The sequence below is a fragment of the Microtus pennsylvanicus genome, chromosome 5 (genome assembly GCF_037038515.1).
Source record: "Microtus pennsylvanicus isolate mMicPen1 chromosome 5, mMicPen1.hap1, whole genome shotgun sequence".
Lineage (NCBI taxonomy): Eukaryota > Metazoa > Chordata > Mammalia > Rodentia > Cricetidae > Microtus > Microtus pennsylvanicus.
In genome coordinates, this window is record NC_134583.1 from 137,336,821 (window position 1) to 137,355,676 (window position 18,856).

Below are 18,856 nucleotides of genomic sequence, written 5' to 3' on the forward strand. Positions count from 1 at the left end.
AGTAATATAAAAATGATATATTATCTTAGAGTTGTTTTGTTTACCAAGTCACTGAAGTCCAACATGTCGTTTTTATTCCCGGGGCACCCCAGGCTGCCCTCTTGCTATTTCAAGGGCTTCTCAGCCACAGGGCCAAGTTGCTCTGTTCTGGCCTGTGCAGATGCACCACACCTGTAGACAGTGTAGACAGGCCTTCATTGTCCCGGGGTTTCACCAGCCTGTCCCATGCCGAGTCTATCTACGGACAGATGTGTCTGCTCTGTGGGCAGCACAGCCTGAAATCCTGGGAGAGGCTCAGCAGGAAGGCACCACTTCCTTTGCCTTCAAGGAACAAGGCTGGTCTGGTGGGGGTTGGGGAAGATAGGCAAAAGCGTTGTCCAGATGGCCCTGGTAAGTAGTGCCGGCTGCCAGATGCTTTAGTGCAGTACGCCCAGGCACGGCCGAATCATCTGGTTTGACTTTTGCAGCTGAGTTGGGCTCTAGAGTTAGGAATAGGATTTGTAAAGGGGGAAGGGAGAGGAAAATGACAGGAATGAGGATGGTTTCTGGGCACCAGGAGGCCAGTTCATTGCAGGAAAGCAGGGTTCCTGCAGAGAGACTGTATCTCATTGGCTTACAGACGGCAGCTGTGCCAGGAGACCAGCGGCATGGGAGGAGGTGACCCTGGCAGAGGAAAAGGAGGAGCCATTCAACATGGCAGATTCCAGGGTGGCAGCTGTGACCCTTTGCTTTGACAAGGACACTATGGGCAGGAGGTGGCACCCAGGACTTTGCCTCAGGCAGGACTCCTCTGACAGAGGGCAGGAAGACATTCTTGGAAAGTGGTCCAGAGTCAGGAGGGATGGGTTAGCAGGGCAATGCTGCTGGGCCCTGTAGAAAGGAGGCAGGCTGGCTAGTTCACTATGCAATGCTGCAGCGAACACAGTTGGCAACTCCTGGGGCCTCAGTCACTGAGGGGACTTCTGGTCGGCAACAGCGGGGTAGGAGAAGTTGTCTAAGACCAAACAAAGCAGGCAGGGTGAGGGTTGAGCAGAAGAAAGGACATGGGAGTCCCAGACACAAGGAGAGGGAACTGGGGTGGATTCGGCAGCCTATGAAAGAGGAGACCCGTGGGGCCAGTGATCTAGTTAGTCACCCTGAAACGGCAAATGCCTTGCCTAAGTGACCAGGGAATTTGAGTCATTAGTGACATTTAGAACTCTTACTCTGTTCCAGAACACAGGAGGGAGGCCATGCCCTCACCGAGCTGGGGAAAGGGGTGCAGAAAACAAACATTAGCCATTACGTTAGTCGTCTAGGGGCCTGCCAGCACAGCCCTGGTCACATGCATAAAGGTCAGGGAAGACTTAATACGTGCTCATCATTTTATTTCAACCTATCCGTGTTTTAATCTAAGACAGAAATGATAAGGTGGATTATTTTGGCCAGGAGGAAACAAGACAGACACCACAGGAAGCCACAATGGTGCAGGAAAAGGGTCCTGGGGTGGCCAGAAGAGCGGGATAATAGATAGAAGCCTAGGCGTCAGAATACAGTAAGCAGAAGAGAACAAGAGCCTGCAAGCTGAAGGCACAAGTGGGAGGTGCAAGAGATGACAGGGAGGCTGACAAGCCAGGGCTACTCATGCTGGGATGTCGGGGTTTGTAGTCATGTGACACTCCAGAGAGCTGAGTGACAGGTGGTAGATTAAGGCAGACAGTGGCCAGGCCTGGAATTCTGACATTGTCCCAAGTGAAGCCACTGAAAGAGTTTCAACAGTGGCAGAGCCACCAGAGGTCACAATGCTCTTTCGGCTGGGTAAAGGAGATGCACCATGGGGAGCTTGGGTGGCTGTTGAGGGTCCCCCACAGACCCTGGGGTGACCGTGACAGCTGGAGAGTGGAGGAGGGAACCAACAGCCCAACGGTTGCTGCGTGGCTCCTTGCAGATCTCAATTCAAGCAAATATCGTCAGACAGGTTAGTGATGCCATTAAAGTCACCCAACCTGGAGACCCGAGCTGGTCGATAGTGCTGCGGCCCAAAGCCGGTGGACTCGCTGATTGGATTATTACGTTACAGCATCTGCGACTTAATTTCATTGGCCATCAGCGAGGCATCCTTCAAGCAAATTGACATTTGCTGTGCTGGTCCCTCTTAAAGTCAGAACAATTGATTTGGTTACATTTTATGCACAAGAGTTTCTTTCCTGGTGTAAAGCCTCAAGAAAGCAGAAGGATAAGAAATACAATCTTTAAAGTTGGGGTCTCTGTGTTTATACTAAACAACTGTTAGAGTTGGTATCATAAAACAAACAAAACAAAATGCCCTCTAAGTAAGTGGAACCAAGAATGGCTGAGACCTTCTGGTACCTTGGAAGGAAAGTGAAGCTGGCTACTGTTTGGAGTAAAGAAACTCCTCCAAGCCAAGGAGGTTGATGCCATTGTTTCTGTTGACACCCATGGATCTTTTGCTCAGATAGTCTGTGGTTGCTGAGAACCAACTCCTGGAGCTGTTCCACACATGCTTTGTGGAACACTAGCACCTCCCCAAAATAAGTAAATTATTAAGCAGTTATAAAAAAGAACGTCTCCTAGAGATAGCATAATGCTGAAATCCTTTAAAAATAGTTTTTATTGCTGTGCATTTGTCTCGTTATCCTAATGAGTTGTTACATAAGGTACTTTTGTACGAGGATATAATGTGTTTCTGAGCATATGCCCCCATAAGGCACCAGCCTCTTCTTTCCCATGCATTCCCCTGTCTTCATTGTCCTTTATTCTCCCTGGACCCAGGGGGTTTCTGCACTCTGTGTAAGATGATGGTCTTGTTGACTATGCAGGCCTGGAGAAAAGCTGAGGACACACAATACACTCCTAGAGCAATCAGCGTGACCAGCTTGTGCATCAAGGGAGTCTGATGTGTGTTCAGGAAAGTGTGAGCCCAAGTTTGGATCTTCAGAGCCCACGTACCGAGCTGGGCACAATGGACCACACCTGTAATCTCCGCGTGTGATGGGAGAGAAGACACAGCTGTGTCCCGGAAGCCTGTGGACCAGTTAGGCTGGTGAGAGATCCAGGCTGGTGAGAGACTCTGTCCCAAGTGAAAGGCAGACGGTCCCTGAAGACTGGCTGACATCTTAGGCCATTTTCTTGTCTCCTCAAATGCACCACACATATACCGATACATGCATGTGTACATGCCCACACGTGTACCTATACATGCATGTGTATTCACACCCACACGTGTACTCTACACACCCACATGTGTACCCACACCCACACATGTACCCATACATGCGTGTGTATTCACACCCACACGTGTACTCTACACACCACACGTGTACTCTACACACCCACACGTGTATCCAAACCCACACGTGTACCCACACAGATATGCATGTGCACTCACACGTGTACCCACACAGATATGCATGTGCACTCACACATGAACCCACACCCACACGTGCACGTGCAAGAGAAACGTGACCACCTGCCACCCGGTAGCATTCCTCTTCAAGTTGCAGTTTATCTATTTAAACAGCTACATGGCATAGAACTTACCAGATAATGACAGAATCTCAACTTAAATAGGTGAAGGTTTATAAAATAAACATAGAAAAACTCTTTTGCCTTTGGCTGGATGCTGGATCTGTTCTGGTCACTGTCTTTCCCATTAGTCTGGCTGGACCCAGCCTGCCTGCCCCTTGGAGACTGTCCCCCTGCATGGCCTCAGCACTGCCCACTCTGCACATAATTGATGGAGGAGGGTCATCTTTCTATCTGTTGTTTCATTGGTTAAATAAAGAAACTGCCTTGGCCCTTTAATAGGACATAAAATTAGGTAGGCGGAGTAAACAGAACAGAATGCTGGGAGAAAGAAGCTGAGTCAAGGAGTCGCCATGATTCTCCTGTGGGACACAGACGCAGGTTAAGATCTTCCCTGGTAAGACACCTCGTGGTGTTACAGGGATATTAGAAATGGGTTAGATCGATATGTAAGAGCTAGCCAATAAGAGGCTGGAACTAATGGGCCAGGCAGTGTTTATAAGAATACAGTTTCCGTGTAATTATTTCAGGTAAAGTTAGCCGTGCGGGCGGCCGGGTGCCGGGGATGCAGCCCACCACTCCTATTACAACACATAATATTCTTCTATATCAGAGTATCAGCGTCAACAGCTCTTTAGGTGGAAGCATTGTGGGGCTGTCTCCACAGACAGACAGACAGCTGAGGGGAGCACCTGCCTTAGCTCCAGGCCCACCGTGACCAAGGCCTGCTTCTTGTGTCCAGTCCTTTCCACTCCCAAACCTCACTCCATGCCCTCATCCCACTGCCCTTCCCCCACCCAAACAGGTACTTGACCCAGCTGTCCAGGGGTGTCATGTCTGCTTTACAGGTGTCTAAACACACCACTGCTCCTGGCTGCATGGTGCTTCTCAGCAAGTACCCCATCTCATCCCCACGGCTTCCCCTTCCCATAGAGGTTACATCCCCCAACCCGTGTCTTCCCCTCAGACTGTGAACAAAAACAACCCTTCCTCAGGCTGTCAGCATTTGGTTACAGCGATAAGAAAAGAAACTAACAGAGAAACAATACGCTCTCTCTACTGTCTTTTCCTGTCCGTGTGTGCCTCCGATCACGTTCAATTTTATAAATTAATCACAGTAAGATGTTATCAACATTAACTCACGACAAAATAGAAACATCAAGACAAATAGTCACCATACATCATCTCAAAATATCTCATTGCAGGTCCTTGCCCTTCTTGTGGTGAAGGGGGGTTCTGCTCCAGGGACGGGGCCCCAGGCACTTCTCTGGAGCCCATTTAAATCCATGGTGCCTCTGCTCTCGGACCCTGGGGCCATTGAGCACACACGTTATGAGGCTGCCTCTGCCCACTTGACGACAGAGATGATCATTAGGTGACTGACCATCAGGTGGACAGTGTGCGCACACAAACGTGGTAATAAAGGAATGACTCATGCCCCTGGCAAAACGGAGCAACTTAGCCTAAGATTTTATCAAACTGCTCCAAACGGTGGACCACTGAGAACGTACGAGGTGCTTATTTCTGAAATTTTCCATTGAACTTTTTCAGATCACAGTTGGCCACTGATAGCCAAAACCCCACAAGGGAAGCCTTGCATTTGGAGGGACTCTGTATGTATTGTCATGAAAACTAAAATTAGCTTAGCTCTCCTTTTTCACAGAAAATTTCCCCATGGTGCCTTGAACATGCAATACCCCTTGCCCCTAGTCTCGTGTGTGTGAGCCTTTGGTCTCCAGGTGGATGGCTTTGTTTTTGGAGGCTATGGGACTGTTAGGAGATAGAGTTCTTCTAGTATATGCTGAGTTTCTAGGGGTGAGGATTTATAGCTTGGCCCCACTTCCTGTCTGAACTCTCCTTTCTGATTTGCACACATGCAAGCAAGCAGCTAGCACAAGCTCTCACGGCCACAGAGCTGAAGCTGCCATGGTAGACTGTATCCCTTCAAACTGTGAGCTGAAACAAACATCTCATCCTCTAAGTGGCTTCTGTTCATGTACCAGTCACAGTGTGAGAAAAATGACTAATACACTCCATGGGGCTTGTGGGGTTCTTCCTGGGACATAGGTGGGAGATCATTCATGCTCAGGTCAGTTCTGAGCAGAAACAGATGAGAAACCGAGGAGCAGAAGATTAGGTAACACATGCAGTTTCATTCACATATATCGAAAAAGGTTCCCTCTCTAGGCCTCTCTCTGCAGCTTTAACTCACGTCAGTCGATCTCAAATAAGGTCTGATTCAAAACCCACTCTGCCCCAGTTGGCAATGTGCTCATCAGTGGTGAAAAAGACAGGGTCCCCTGGCATGACACCTGAGGAGGCAACCACGGGAACTTCACAGAGAAAGGGAAAGTATGGGCAAAGGTCCTGAGGCAGAGAGAAACACGAAGGAGAACCAATGTGGGTGGGAGGGTATGTTCCCATTGTTTGACAAAAGGAACTCAAGGATAAAAGGCTTTTGGATCTCTGTCCAGAAGATTGAAGTCTGTCATGATAGGTAAGGCAAGGTGGCAAGAACCTGAAGTGTCTGTTCACACTGCATCCCTAGACAGGACGAACAGAGAGATGAATGTTGACTTCACTTACCTTCTACGTATTCAGGCTAGGATGCCATTCCATTTGACAGTGCCATCCATATTCAGGGGAGGTCTTCTGTTAGCGAAACATCTCTAGACATGCCATCAAAGACTCACCCAGAGCTGTGCTTCCCCAGGTGACTCCGAATCCAGCCAGCTTCACAACAAAGATAGGCCATCATAGCTCTGGTTTTTGTCTACTTAGTACTAACCATAACATCCCACCCCTTGCTTTCCAAGGCTCATAGGCATCTTCTAATACAAAATGCATCTGTTCTTCTGCAAGAATCTCTAAAAGCTTAACAGTTCTGACATTGTTCAAAAGCCCAAACCCCAAATCTCTTCCAAAACTCAAGGAAAATTCTTAATTTGGGGCTCCTACAAAATTATTGCCAAGCCTGATGACCTGAGTTCTACCTCCTTAGCCCACATGGCAAAGGAGAGAAGGAGTCCCACAGATTGTCCTCAATCCTCTACTGTAGGAATTCCTACAGTTAGTAGCCTTTAAGTTACCCACCCACTTGGGCATGGCCTCTTATATATGCCCATATAAATTGTGTGTTTTCAGCCTTTCTTCCGGTTGTGAGATTCAGTTGTTGTTCCCCCTTCAAGCAGAAGACTGTGATCTGTGAGTCTACCCCTAAATAAATAACCCTCTATTATACTCAATTCTGAGCTAACGTGGGATTTCTTTTAAGCATCCATCTTCATGTGGATCCGAACTCCAAGCCTACTGAGTGGATTGGCCTAAAGACCTAACTGGTCCACAGTCCAGATACTAAACGTTGTCTTCTTCTTTTTCTTCTTCTTCTTCTTCTTCTTCTTCTTCTTCTTCTTCTTCTTCTTCTTCTTCTTCTTCTTCTTCTTCTTCTTCTTCTTCTTCCTCTTCCTCTTCCTCTTCCTCTTCTTCTTCCTTTTGTTTTTTGTAAAACCTCCACCACAGTGAAGTTAACTGCTTGCGGCAACTTGGAAATTTCCCAAGCTCATGATTGCGGGTGCTCGCGCGTGTGTGCGCGCACGCGCGCACACACACACACAACCAATGCCAAATTCCCTGCCTTGGTGACTTGCACAGTTCCTGATTTGTACTTCCAGCTCCAAAGTTCTGGGCCTCTTGTTCCACACACGAAATTGATTTAATTGTTTTTAATTTGTCAAACAAAGCATATTTCTCGGTATTTAACCAGCACCAAGGCAGGGAAACCAAAGCAGCTCAGGACTGTTTTGTGGCACCAGGTTGCACCGCTAGCCATGATGCTGCAACCATGACACCTGCTGGACAATAAAGATTATTACACCTAAAACAATATACCGGACCACATACCAGGTAAAAAAAATTATTTATTATTTAATAAAACAATAAACTTGAAAGTTATATAATTGCAGACAATATTACCATAGAGAATTTTAGTAACTTTTTATTAATACTATGTATTATATTCTGCAAGGATTATATGTTTATTGTGATACATCCATTTATTGGATATCAGGACTCAGTTTTTTTCTTCAAATTATATTCTTAAGAAAATGGTTTGATAACAGAGTCGAGAATGAGGCACTTTTAGAAATGATACAGTCTTTACAGACTAATAATGAACAGTTAGCTGACAGGATTAATACCATCAAAAATCAAAGGTTATCTGAAAAAAATTAATATTATTGAAAAGGATAACATTAATTTGACAGACAAAATTGAATCCATGTCAAAGGATACTGAGAACTTAGCTGAAAGAATTCATATTGAATTTGACAATCAAGGGTTGTTAAAAAGTTATGGTAGGATAGCAGACAGAGTATTTCTCCAGGATGGCAATCTGCACACTATCCAAATAATGTCCAAGCATGAGGTGTCATCTTTAAAGGAAAAACTTCAGACCCTGGAATCACATGTGCAGAATGAGGACCAGAGGGTTGAATGCATAGGGCCAGAAGGTCAGAGAGGAAGGCTGAGTCCATATGTGGCTAATAGTACATGAACTTATGTGGTTGTGGCCTGCTGCAGCAATGGAATACCCAGATTAACATTTCTGAAGTCCCAGAAACTCATAACTCTGGGAAGGATATAATAAGGTATTATACACAAAGGTCACCAGCCATTCAGGCTAAGAACATAAAGCAACTAGGAAACCTTTAGAGGTACCAATGGCTCTACCTTTAAAATGGTTAACTGAGAAACCAATATGGGTTAAGCAATGGCCTCTAGCTGAGGAAAAATTGCAGGCTTTAGAACAGCTGGTATAGGAGCAATTAGATGCTCACCATATTGAAGAATCACTCAACCTTTGGGCTTCTCCTGTATTTTTTGTTAAAAAGAAATCTGGTCAATGAAAGTGGTGACAGATCTAAGAGCTGTCAACAAGATAATTCAACCTATGGGCCCTCTACAATCTGGAATTCTTCTGCCTTCTCTATTACCAAAAGGATGGCCTCTTATAGTTATTGATTTAAAAGATTGTTTCTTTTAAATAGGGATAATAGATTAGTGTGAGTTTACTCACACTAATAATAATAATGAATAATGGACTGAATACTTGTGAGCTATTATTTATAGGCAATTTATATTGGTATAGATTCTTGTATATTGATACAAACTTAAATTATATTGAATATGTTCCTATTTTCATCTACAATATTTGTATACATAGGCAAACTTATTTTGACATATTATATGCATGCATGCTTCTACCTTTGCTTAAGGCATTTTGTATATTGATACAATTTTAGGATATATTTATCATATTGCAATATACATTTCTACCTCTGATCAAGATACTTATACATTGTTTACATTTTGAAGTCATTGTCCTCATTTGTTGCAGAGTTGTTTAAAGATTTTTTAATATTCTAATATTATGTCTTAGTCTTTAAGTTATATAGGTATTAAGATTTATAGGTCAATAGTCATCCATGTTTGTCATACTTATAGTTAGACTAATCAGGTTCTTTAGATACATAGAGATTGTATTATGCATAGATAAGTAATCTTCAAACACTTTAAAGAGCATTGGCATTTAAGAGAATATGGTATTTAAATAACTTAGGGTTCTGTTGACGTGAGACACGATTGCTCCTGGCAGCACTGATCTATTCCCGAGAGACTGTTGAGCACCAAAGACCTTCGGGCAAGGAACTGCCCATGCTTCAACCACTGACAAAATGCATGATATCTGGCCAGAACAAGCAGAATACAAGACAAAAAGACTGTCAAATCTTGCCAAGACAGGGTGAGAGTTTTGAAAATTTTCCTCTCTCTGAAAATGCTCTGTCAGTTACTCTAGGCCTTAGCCAAAGTTGGTTGCTCCAACTTTGTAAACCAGACTTTGAGTGATTGCCCAGGTATCCAGCTGTCTGTCATTTGTTGCACATTTTGGAAGTTGCTTGATTGCACTTCCTATTTACTCAAGTAATATTATTTCCCTTCTTGGGTCTTCAATGGGGTTGAATACTAGATAGTTGTAGTTACTTTCCCTTCTTGACTCGCCAAGTTATTTATTATAGAATACTTAAACTCATTAGGATAGGATAATTATTGATACATTTATCACATGTTTCTTGCTCAATATTGTTTATGCTGGTTGTAATTCTAATTTTTATACCTGATATTTGTTCTAATTGTATATAATTTTATATTAGGCTTAGGACTTTCTTATTTAAACAAAAAGGGGAGGTGCTGTAGTGTTGAAATAAGAAGCGGCGGGCTGCGTCCCCGGCACCCGGCCGCCCCCACGGCTAGCTTTACCCGAAATAATTACACAGAAACTGTATTCTTTTAAACACTGCTTGGCCCATTTCTATCTAGCCTCTTCTAGGCTAGCTCTCACACCTGGACTAGCCCATTTCTAATAATCTGCTGTAGCCCATGAGCTGGCTTACCAGGAATGATCTTAACCTGCATCTGCCTGGAGTGGGAGAATCATGGCGACTCCTGACTCAGCTTCTTTCTCCCAACATTCTGTTCTGTTTACTCCACCCACCTATGTTTTAACCTACGAGGGCCAAGCATTTCTTTATTGCTTAACCAATGAAATCAACAGATTGATATGACACTCCCACATCACTGTAGGAATTCCTATATTCAGTAGCCTTTAAGTTACCAGCCCACTTGGATGCAGCCTCTTATACCTGTATATGCCCATATAAAGCGCGTGTCTGGCCTCTCTTCTGGCTACAGGATTCGGTTGCTGTTCCCTGTTTCAGCAGAGGACTGTAATCTGTGAGTCTACTCCTAAATAAATAACCCACTATTTTACTCAATTATGAGCTAGTGTGGAATTTCATTTAAGCGTCTGCGTTTAATCCTCATATATGCTGAACTTCTACACACAATAGTTAACTAAATACAATGTAAAACACAAACAAACCAAAATGTGGGCTTGGTAGTATGTGCCTTGAATAGCAGCACTTGGGAGGCAGAGACAGACAGATTTCAAGACCAGTCAACATAGCAAGTTCCAGACCAGACAGAACTCAATAGTGGGATCCTGCCTCAAAAACACCCTGTAAAACAAATTGCATACATCCGATGTACAATGGCATAGAATAAGCATTGCTATCCCAGAAGAGATGAGAGGGGAATGGAAAGGAAAGATTAGTCCAAAGCGAGACAAGTTGCCTGATGCTCCAACCACCATGCCTTTTCCACCATGGTGAACTGTATTCCTCTCAGCCATGAGCTGACAATGTGGCAAACACTACGGTTCCAACCCATGGGTTAGTATCACCCGTATTCAGGGTGGATCATCCCTTCTTAGTTAGAAACCTCTCTGGAAACATCACATACACAACAGTCTCACAAATCTCACAAATTAGCAAGGGCCGTGACTGAACTCTCCATCCCCCTGCTCCAATCTCCCAAACGTTGGGAGTTTGAGTTGTACCATCACACATGTCCAGAGCAATGCATGTCTAGTTCAGGTTTTTTGCTATGTTTGGTAATTATTCATTGAATTCATAGTATATATGGGATATCGTTGATAATCAGTAATCATTAGTAATTATAATCACACCATCCTGGATGGAACAGAGATGTTTAGATCCTTATGGCCATAAGAAAAAAAATTAAAAGTTAATGCATTATTTATATATTTCAGTTCACATAAGAGATGGGGTGATGAACAAAGGAATTAAACTTCAGAAACATCAAAGGAGGACACAATTTTGTTGGAAGAAAGCAAGAACACTTTGAAGTTGTAAAGCATTTGCTGTCATCTTAATAAGTTACCCTGGCAAAGGCAATGTAAGGGTCTGCAGGTGTTTTCTTACTCTCTTGGGACCCACCACCCAGCTCCCAAATAAATACACATGGAGGCTTATTACTTTTTATTTATTTTTATTTATTCATTTATTTTTGTATAAATGTCCTCTCTTAGTTTGGCTTGTTTCTAGCCAGCTTTTCTTAACTTATCCCAACTACCTTTTGCCTCTGGATGTTTTCCTTTCTCTGTTTCTGAATATCTTTTTTTTCCTTCTTATTCCATTTCTGGGTGTATAGGTGTGTGGCTGGCCCCTTCTTTCCTTGCTCCTCCAAGATCGCTCTTCCTATTTATCCTCTCTGCCCGCCAGTCCTGCCAAACCTTTCTCCTGCCTCGCTATTGTCCCTTCAGCTCTTTGTTAGGCCAATCAGGTGTTTTAAACAGGCAAAGTAACACAGCTTCACAGAGTCAAACAACTGCAACAGAAAGGAATGCAACACATCTTTGCATCATTAAACAAATTTTCCACAGTGTAAACAAATGTAACACATCTTAAAATAGTATTGTACAAGGGTCTGTTTTGTTCTCCACTGCAGGTGATAGTCCACACTGTGGGGAAGCTCACTGAACTTGAATCAGCTGTCACGTGACATCCTCCCTGAAGGGTAAAGAACTATGATCCCCTGTATAGAGAATGGTGAAACCCACACTGGGGAGTCTTCCCACCTCAGGTAACAACATAACAAAATAATCCTCATATACATGCCCACAAGGCCAATCTAACTTAGGTAATTTTTACTGAGATTCCCTTCTGGAATGATTTTACATTGTCTCAAGATTATAAAAGTAACCAGGACAGAACACAATGTAAATTTTTTAACTGTTAAAGAGAAACATGTCTGCCTATTTAAGTCAATAGGGTGGTTTTACATTTTCATATTTATTCTCTGCTGGATACATTTTTTAAAAAAGCACTATGATAGTTTTATATATAATGCTAATATTTATAATATATCCCCAAAATATTTTAATCTGTGACATTTCAGACACCACCAACCTAACTTTTATTTTTTTAAGGATTTTCCTGGAGCACTTTGGATAGAGTTCAGAAGTTAAGAGCAGTTAAACTCAGCACATGGTTTGGCTCCCAGGACCCACCTGAAGGTTCACTAACTAGGATTCCAGGAGATCTGATGCCCTCTTCTGGTCACCTATGGGCGTGAGTGGAGAACATACTTACATGTAGGCAAAACACTCATACACAGAAGAAAACATTTCTAAATCTTAACAAAGAGATTTTGGGGGGTTTTAAAAAGTTTGAGACCCACATCTATGTCGAGTCCTGTGGATCTGGAATGCTCCCCAGAACCACATTCCTCTAGGAAGCTGAGATGGAGTTTTGTGTTGCTTCTTGCATGTCCACCCTCCCCCCATTGCAAAAGAATGGGACTACTTGGTCTCCTCTGGTCATTACTGTCTCTCCAGAATCCACCATGGTGCCGCTGTTGGCTGCACTCATCTGGCTGAACGGATGGGCTCTGTGTGTGTGTCATCCTGTGACACTAATTCTCACTACCATCAAGCAGGGGGTTCCGTGGATATCCTCATTCCAGAGCTGGGAGAAACAAGGTGGGGCAAGCCTACATAATCTGCCATGGTTCAATAATCCAGGAACTGTCAGGTGGGGGTCCCAGCACCTGGTGAGAGTGCTTACATGCTAGCCTTGTGGCCCAGGTCAGAGCCCAGCAGCTCCAGAGCCAACACACTAGGCACTCCATAAATTCCATCCCTCCATTTCCTGCCATCTGCTTTCTCCTCCTGAGTACGTCTCCACCTCCCTCCCTGTTTAATATTTAAGTTTCACACATTCTGAGATTTTCCAGAGGCCCGTGTCACTGACCTACTTTTCCCATCCATACATCTTTCATCATAGGGGGAGGGTAACAGTGGGGAGCGCAGAGGGTCTTTCTCCAAAAGAAGGAGAAGTGGAGAGAGTAGGGAGGACCAGACATCACAAGGTTGCTCCACGCAGGCTCCTGCTGACAACCGATGAATATGAACAAAACACGGCCAGACTCCTCTGCTGAGAGAGAGCTTGTGACAGTAACAGGGATGCTCTCACCCTCTGGCCTCACAGAGGAGCATCAGAAACCAACCCGCCGTGTGTGTGTGTGTGTGTGTGTGTGTGTGTGTGTGTGTGTGTGTGTGTATGTAGATGTTTCTCTACTGTCTATCACAGGCACATTTCTAACCAAAGATTGCATGCTTGTATGCGGAGCAAGTTGGTGGCTCAGGGACTCTGCCACGCTTAACCATCCAAATCATACCCCAGGCATAGCACAGAAGGCAGAAGGCTCCTTTATCAAGGTGGCTAACACCCTTAGCCACGCTCTTCTAGTTCCAGGCTCTCCTGCCCACCCAAGTATGCTCTTGGTGGCCCCTGAGTCCCAAACCGGCTGCCCCACTTTCTTAAACATGGGCTCCACCCTGGGGGGTCTTCACTTGCCTTCATTCCCTCCTTGTCCTCCTTCCCTTTGTTTCCATCTCACTCGAAGGTGCCCAGAGCTCTAGCCTCCCAGCTGCACTCTGACCCTGGGCACATCCCACAGCCTTCATTCATGCCATCTCCGACCACTTTATGGACCCACACAATTTTTTCTGACCTCTCCTGGAGATAGAAGAAAGTCCGAGTACCTGCACACCCTTGGCCATGACTCTTTCGCCAGGGACCCTTGACTCCTTGTTCTGAACCCCTGACGCTGTCCACTGAAGCCCCTGCAGCTCCCTTCTCGATTCCCCTCCTCACTCCTTCCCTACACAAGTCTCCGAGGTCCGCCAGGGTGGGCGCGTGACACAGTCCAGGCTGGGGACAAGAGGCGGCTCTGGGTGGGCGGAGGCCAGCGCCCCAGCCCCCCGCCCCCGCTCCGCGCTGTCCGTGACGTCAGAGCCGGACTGGGTAAACTGAGCAGGGCTCTGGGGCGCTGGGGTGGAGAAGGCGACCTGGAGCCGCAGGGACGCACGGACAGAGGCCGGGCAGTGTGGCGCAAGAACCCAGCAGGCATTCGCAGGCGACTGGGAGGTACGCGAGACCCGGGAGGACAGAGACCCCCTCTGGGATCCTCTAAGGCAGTGGGCGGGGTCCAGGGATCCCGGGACCCAAGCTGAGCGGGGTGTCTTGGGCGCGGCTGTGAGGGGCAGCGTCCGCGGGTCCCAGGTCTGGTCCCCGACGGCTCTGGAGGCTCTCCTAGGGACGTTTATCCGGACGCGTGAGCGGAGCCAGGTGCTCCCGGTCGTCCCGCGCCACCGTTGGTAGACGCGACTCCTTGTGCTTCGTGTGGCGCGGGGACCTTGGCTGTCCCAGTCACTGACCGCACCCGCACCTGCAGCACAGCAGAGCCATGGCCCTGAGCGAGCTGGCTCTGCTGCGATGGCTGCGGGACAGCCGCCACTCGCGCAAGCTGATCCTGTTCATCGTGTTCCTCGCGCTGCTGCTGGACAACATGCTGCTCACCGTCGTGGGTACGTACGGCCCTCGCGTCCCAGCCATCCGATCCCCGACATCCCTGTCCGTGACACTGGGTCCCTGGCGCCTGTCCTCAGCAACCTTGGCCCTTGCACTGCATCCCCAATACCTCATCCTCATCATCTAGCCCCTACTCCCCGGCACCCCTAGTCCGGGTCCAGGCAGCTCGTCCCCGGCAACCTGTCCTCCACACCCCACATACCCCAGTTTATCTGAGCAGCTCTGCCGGCCCCAAAAGTTGAAGGAGCTGTATAACAAAACAAAAACCCATCCTTGAATACCAGCCCGCCTTGCCCTCTGCTCCCGGGAGCTGCACTTGTGGCTTCGCTTTCCTGGAGGGCAGGTCAAAACCCATGACACCCGATAAGCAGCAGAAGTTGTGTTTCCTCCTGATAACTGCCTGCTTCCCTTTGCCCACTTTGACTGTGATGAAAAAGATTTCTGTCTAAGTGAAGCAATGTGCTGAGCTGCTGCCGCGCTCTAGTTACTAGGCTACTGAAAGGTGGGTGAACCCTTGGTGGAGGACCGAGTGAGCAAGTCGCCATCTAGCTCTGAAGTAAAGCAAGCGATATTTAGGTGTGTGAGGGAATGACTGCCAACCTGCGATACCTCCTCCTAAAAATGACAGGTTCAGACCGAATGGTTCAAAACCAGGCCTCTTCGCCCCTCAGACTAAGGCCAACCTGGGCCACATGTGGCCTATCTTAAAACAAAAAAGCCAAGACGAACACACAACAAATGAGAAAAAAAAAAAGCTGAAAGCCAAGGTGGTTTGCTTGAGGGTTAGCATGGCGAAAGACCTAATGCGCTTTTCGAAAACCAACTTTCAGTGAAACAGAAATATTTGGTTTTCATTCAGACTCTCATGTGGTGAGTCATCACCCCCCCCCCCCCGCGCCCCCACTTGCAGGCTCTGAGAGGATCTCCATGGCATTTTCAGCTCAGGGCATCAGGGTTTCAGCTGGCCTTTGCCTCCAATGCCCCCACGTTCTTGGTGTGCTCAGAGCTTCTTGAATGTTGGGCAGCTTTGCTTTTCCATGATAGAAGTCTAAGGGATTCTCAGTGAGGGCCATGAAAACCTGCAGATAGATCCCCAATCACACGGTAGAGTTGGTCTGTTGAGAATGTCCAGTTTATCACTGTCTGCAAGGGTTGGTTTTCTCCCCTATACCCAAGAACATAATGGAATTTAAATGTCCGTTTCTTTTCTTTATCCATTTCAAAGTCTGTCCAACCTCTCTGACCCCAGGTCAGCACTGACTTACTTCAGAGAGTGTTCTGTCTTTCCAGCATAGTCCTCTGAAGGAATGCTGTAATGAGAAACTCTATAAAAGACAGACATCTCTGTGTCCAGTCATGTGGGCACAGTCGCTACCCTGTGGGCATGGTGGGACCCTCAGAATCTCTCTGTCTGTCTCTCTCTCCTTCTCTCTCAGACTAAAGCAATATGAAACTGTTCCAGCATGTCCTCTGAACATGGTTTCCTCTTCTGGGGTACATGGCCCACTTTTCTGGGTTTCACTTGGCTTTTCACACAACCTGAATTTTGATGGCTTTTGTCTCAGAAAAGGTTCTGATGTGATAATTATTTCTCTCCCCACCCTTGTCCCCACCCAGTTCCCATCATCCCCAGTTACCTGTACAGCATTAAGCATGAGAAAAACACTACAGAAATCCAGACCACTAAGCCAGCACTCACAGCCTCCACCTTGGGAAGCATCCAGGGCATATTCTCCTACTATGACAACTCTACCATTTCATTCACTGGGAATTCCACCGGGAATGCCACCGGGGGCTTCCTAGGGGAGCAGCCATACAAGACCATTGCCACACAGCACATGGTGACCAACACATCCACTGTCCCTTCTGACTGTCCGAGCGAAGACAAAGACCTCCTGAATGAAAATGTGCAAGTTGGGTTGCTGTTTGCCTCCAAAGCCACCGTACAGCTCCTTACCAACCCATTCATAGGACTGCTGACCAACAGGTAAGCTGTGTGCCTCTGACGAAGAGTGAGATTTTACTCTTTCCAGTTGCTTGCATTCTGCTGCTTGCTCATTTGTCAGAATGTGGAGAACTGGGGGATGGTGGACCAGGGAAACCCAACACCTGAGCATGGTGACTTCATCCTCAGAAACCAGAATTCCATATTGGCTCCACCTGTCTTTCCACCTGTTGTCTCAAAAGTACTAATATAGGAAACGTGACAGAAGAGGGAAGAAAACATTGGTTCTTCTAAATGCTCAGTTTGATTTTGTCAAGGCTGCTCTTGGGTCGCAGGGTCATTGCCCTTGTGGTCAGGCGGATTCCCGCCTCTGTGGTTGGTTAGAGAAAGCTAAGGTTAGGGCTGGGGCTGTAGCCCAGCAGGTGGAGTGCTCACCTAGTATACAGGAAGCCCTGGGTTCAGTCTCCAGTGCTGTGTAAATGGGCAAGCCTAACCTGTGACTGTAATCCTAGCATTGGGGGAGGGGGAGGCAGGACACTCCATTTCCCCCCACACTCCCCCGGAAGAGAATGGAGACTATTGTCTGAGAACTCAAGCTGCTGAAGTTGGTTTTGAGTTAACCTAGAGGTTATGAATTCTTTGGCATCTTTGTCTCCATTGTTGGCAGCCATCAGCAAATATCCTGCTACAGCCAAGGTTCTGGTTCTGTCTTGTACTTGGAGATTCAAAACCCAGGACACTGACATCCTGAAGATGTCAGCTGTGAGGAGCGAGAGTTAGTGGAGTTAGGTTATAATTCCGTCGTAGAGGAGACGGATCCAGGAGGACCACCTTGAGATAAAGGCCAGTCTAGGTTACATAGTAAACAGTAGTCTTGCCTGAGCAAGATTCTGTCTCTTCTTCTTATAGTGGCAGAGAGGGGAGTGAACATCATTTCAAGCCCATAGCTGTAACACAGACAAGAAAAGGCCAGGACAAGAGCTTTGAGGATGGGATGATGCTAACAGGGAGGGGCTGGGGAGAGATCAAGAAGGGGTCCAAAGGTGAAGCTACAAGGCCCCAGGTGCTAGACCAGAGACACGGGTTTTACTATAGGAGAAGTGAGCTATTTCAGGTCCTGGAGTCACACAATGAAAAGTCTGTGAACCAAGCAGTAGGGAGCAAGAGTGGCCAGACAGTTTGTGGGGTACAGTGCAGTCAAAGTGTGGGCCCCATACCCAAATGCTATAAAGCATTGATGATACCAACTACAGTAGAGAGCTAAGCAAAGGCCCAGTAAGAGTAGAACCCTGTGCTTCTCTGGGTTTCAAGGTCTGTGAGCTGAGAAGGCCTGGGGTGACCTCAGAGGGATCTCAGAGGTTTGCTTCCCCCAGCACCAGCTGTGCTTAGGCATGTAGGCTGCCGCTGTTGCACTCACAGAGAGACACAGAGAGCTCACTTCTGATGCAGTGTGATATTGTGGACTGGGTCCTGCTACCGAGCCTGTGTTAACCACCCAGGCTCCAGCCAGCCCTCCTGTCTTCCAAGGAATACTGTGCGGCTTCCATACAAAGCGTGCCAAGCAGATAAACCTGGGCACGGCTGAGTGTGCACCCACTGAGAGGCCCCATTATGAACGTGACATTCTGCCCCTCCTCTGTCCTCCAGGACAAAACCAAACAGAGCTCCGGAGTCACGGGTTTGTTTCTTTTCTTTCTCTAGGCTAAGAGCAGTTCTTTAAATGCGTCTGGTATAATTACAGAAAAATGGCTCAGGGTTCAGTGTTCTGACAGAGCAAGCAGCTCCAATACTATATGGGAAAATTGAGGACATTATCGTAAGAATGCCCTGCCAATCACTTAGGAGGGAACATGACTAGGCACTGGGAAATACTTAGCCAGCTTGCTGAAATGCAGTGAAAATTCCGGTCCTCCAAATGCGAGTCACAAACAAACCGCTTTCAAAATCCCAATATAGGAATTAAAACCTATTAAATTAAAACATTAAATTTTACTCATGTCTTTGAGAAGCAGCTTGTTTAAAGTCAGTGAGACTTTCCCCTCTTAACCATCCCCTAAAGATGAGGTTCTCATCGTGTGAGTCGTGACCCTGGGAT

At 46.5% G+C, this 18,856-nt stretch overlaps 1 protein-coding gene across 3 annotated transcripts in view; it reads left to right on the forward strand.

Annotated features, from left to right (window-relative positions):
- The first annotated feature begins 14,267 nt into the window (after window positions 1-14,267).
- The window catches only part of Slc18a2 (solute carrier family 18 member A2), a 33,807-nt gene continuing 29,218 nt past the window's right edge, over window positions 14,268-18,856 (forward strand). Inside the window, exons 1-3 of one of the 3 annotated variants that reach the window (XM_075974550.1) lie at window positions 14,268-14,372; window positions 14,680-14,812; window positions 16,434-16,803. In XM_075974550.1, coding sequence (XP_075830665.1) covers window positions 14,692-14,812; window positions 16,434-16,803 — 491 coding nt within the window. In that variant the 5' untranslated portion in view covers window positions 14,268-14,372; window positions 14,680-14,691. Of the gene's footprint in view, window positions 14,373-14,541; window positions 14,813-16,433; window positions 16,804-18,856 lie in introns of all 3 variants that reach the window. The other 2 variants (XM_075974552.1, XM_075974551.1) reach the window with 2 other exon arrangements.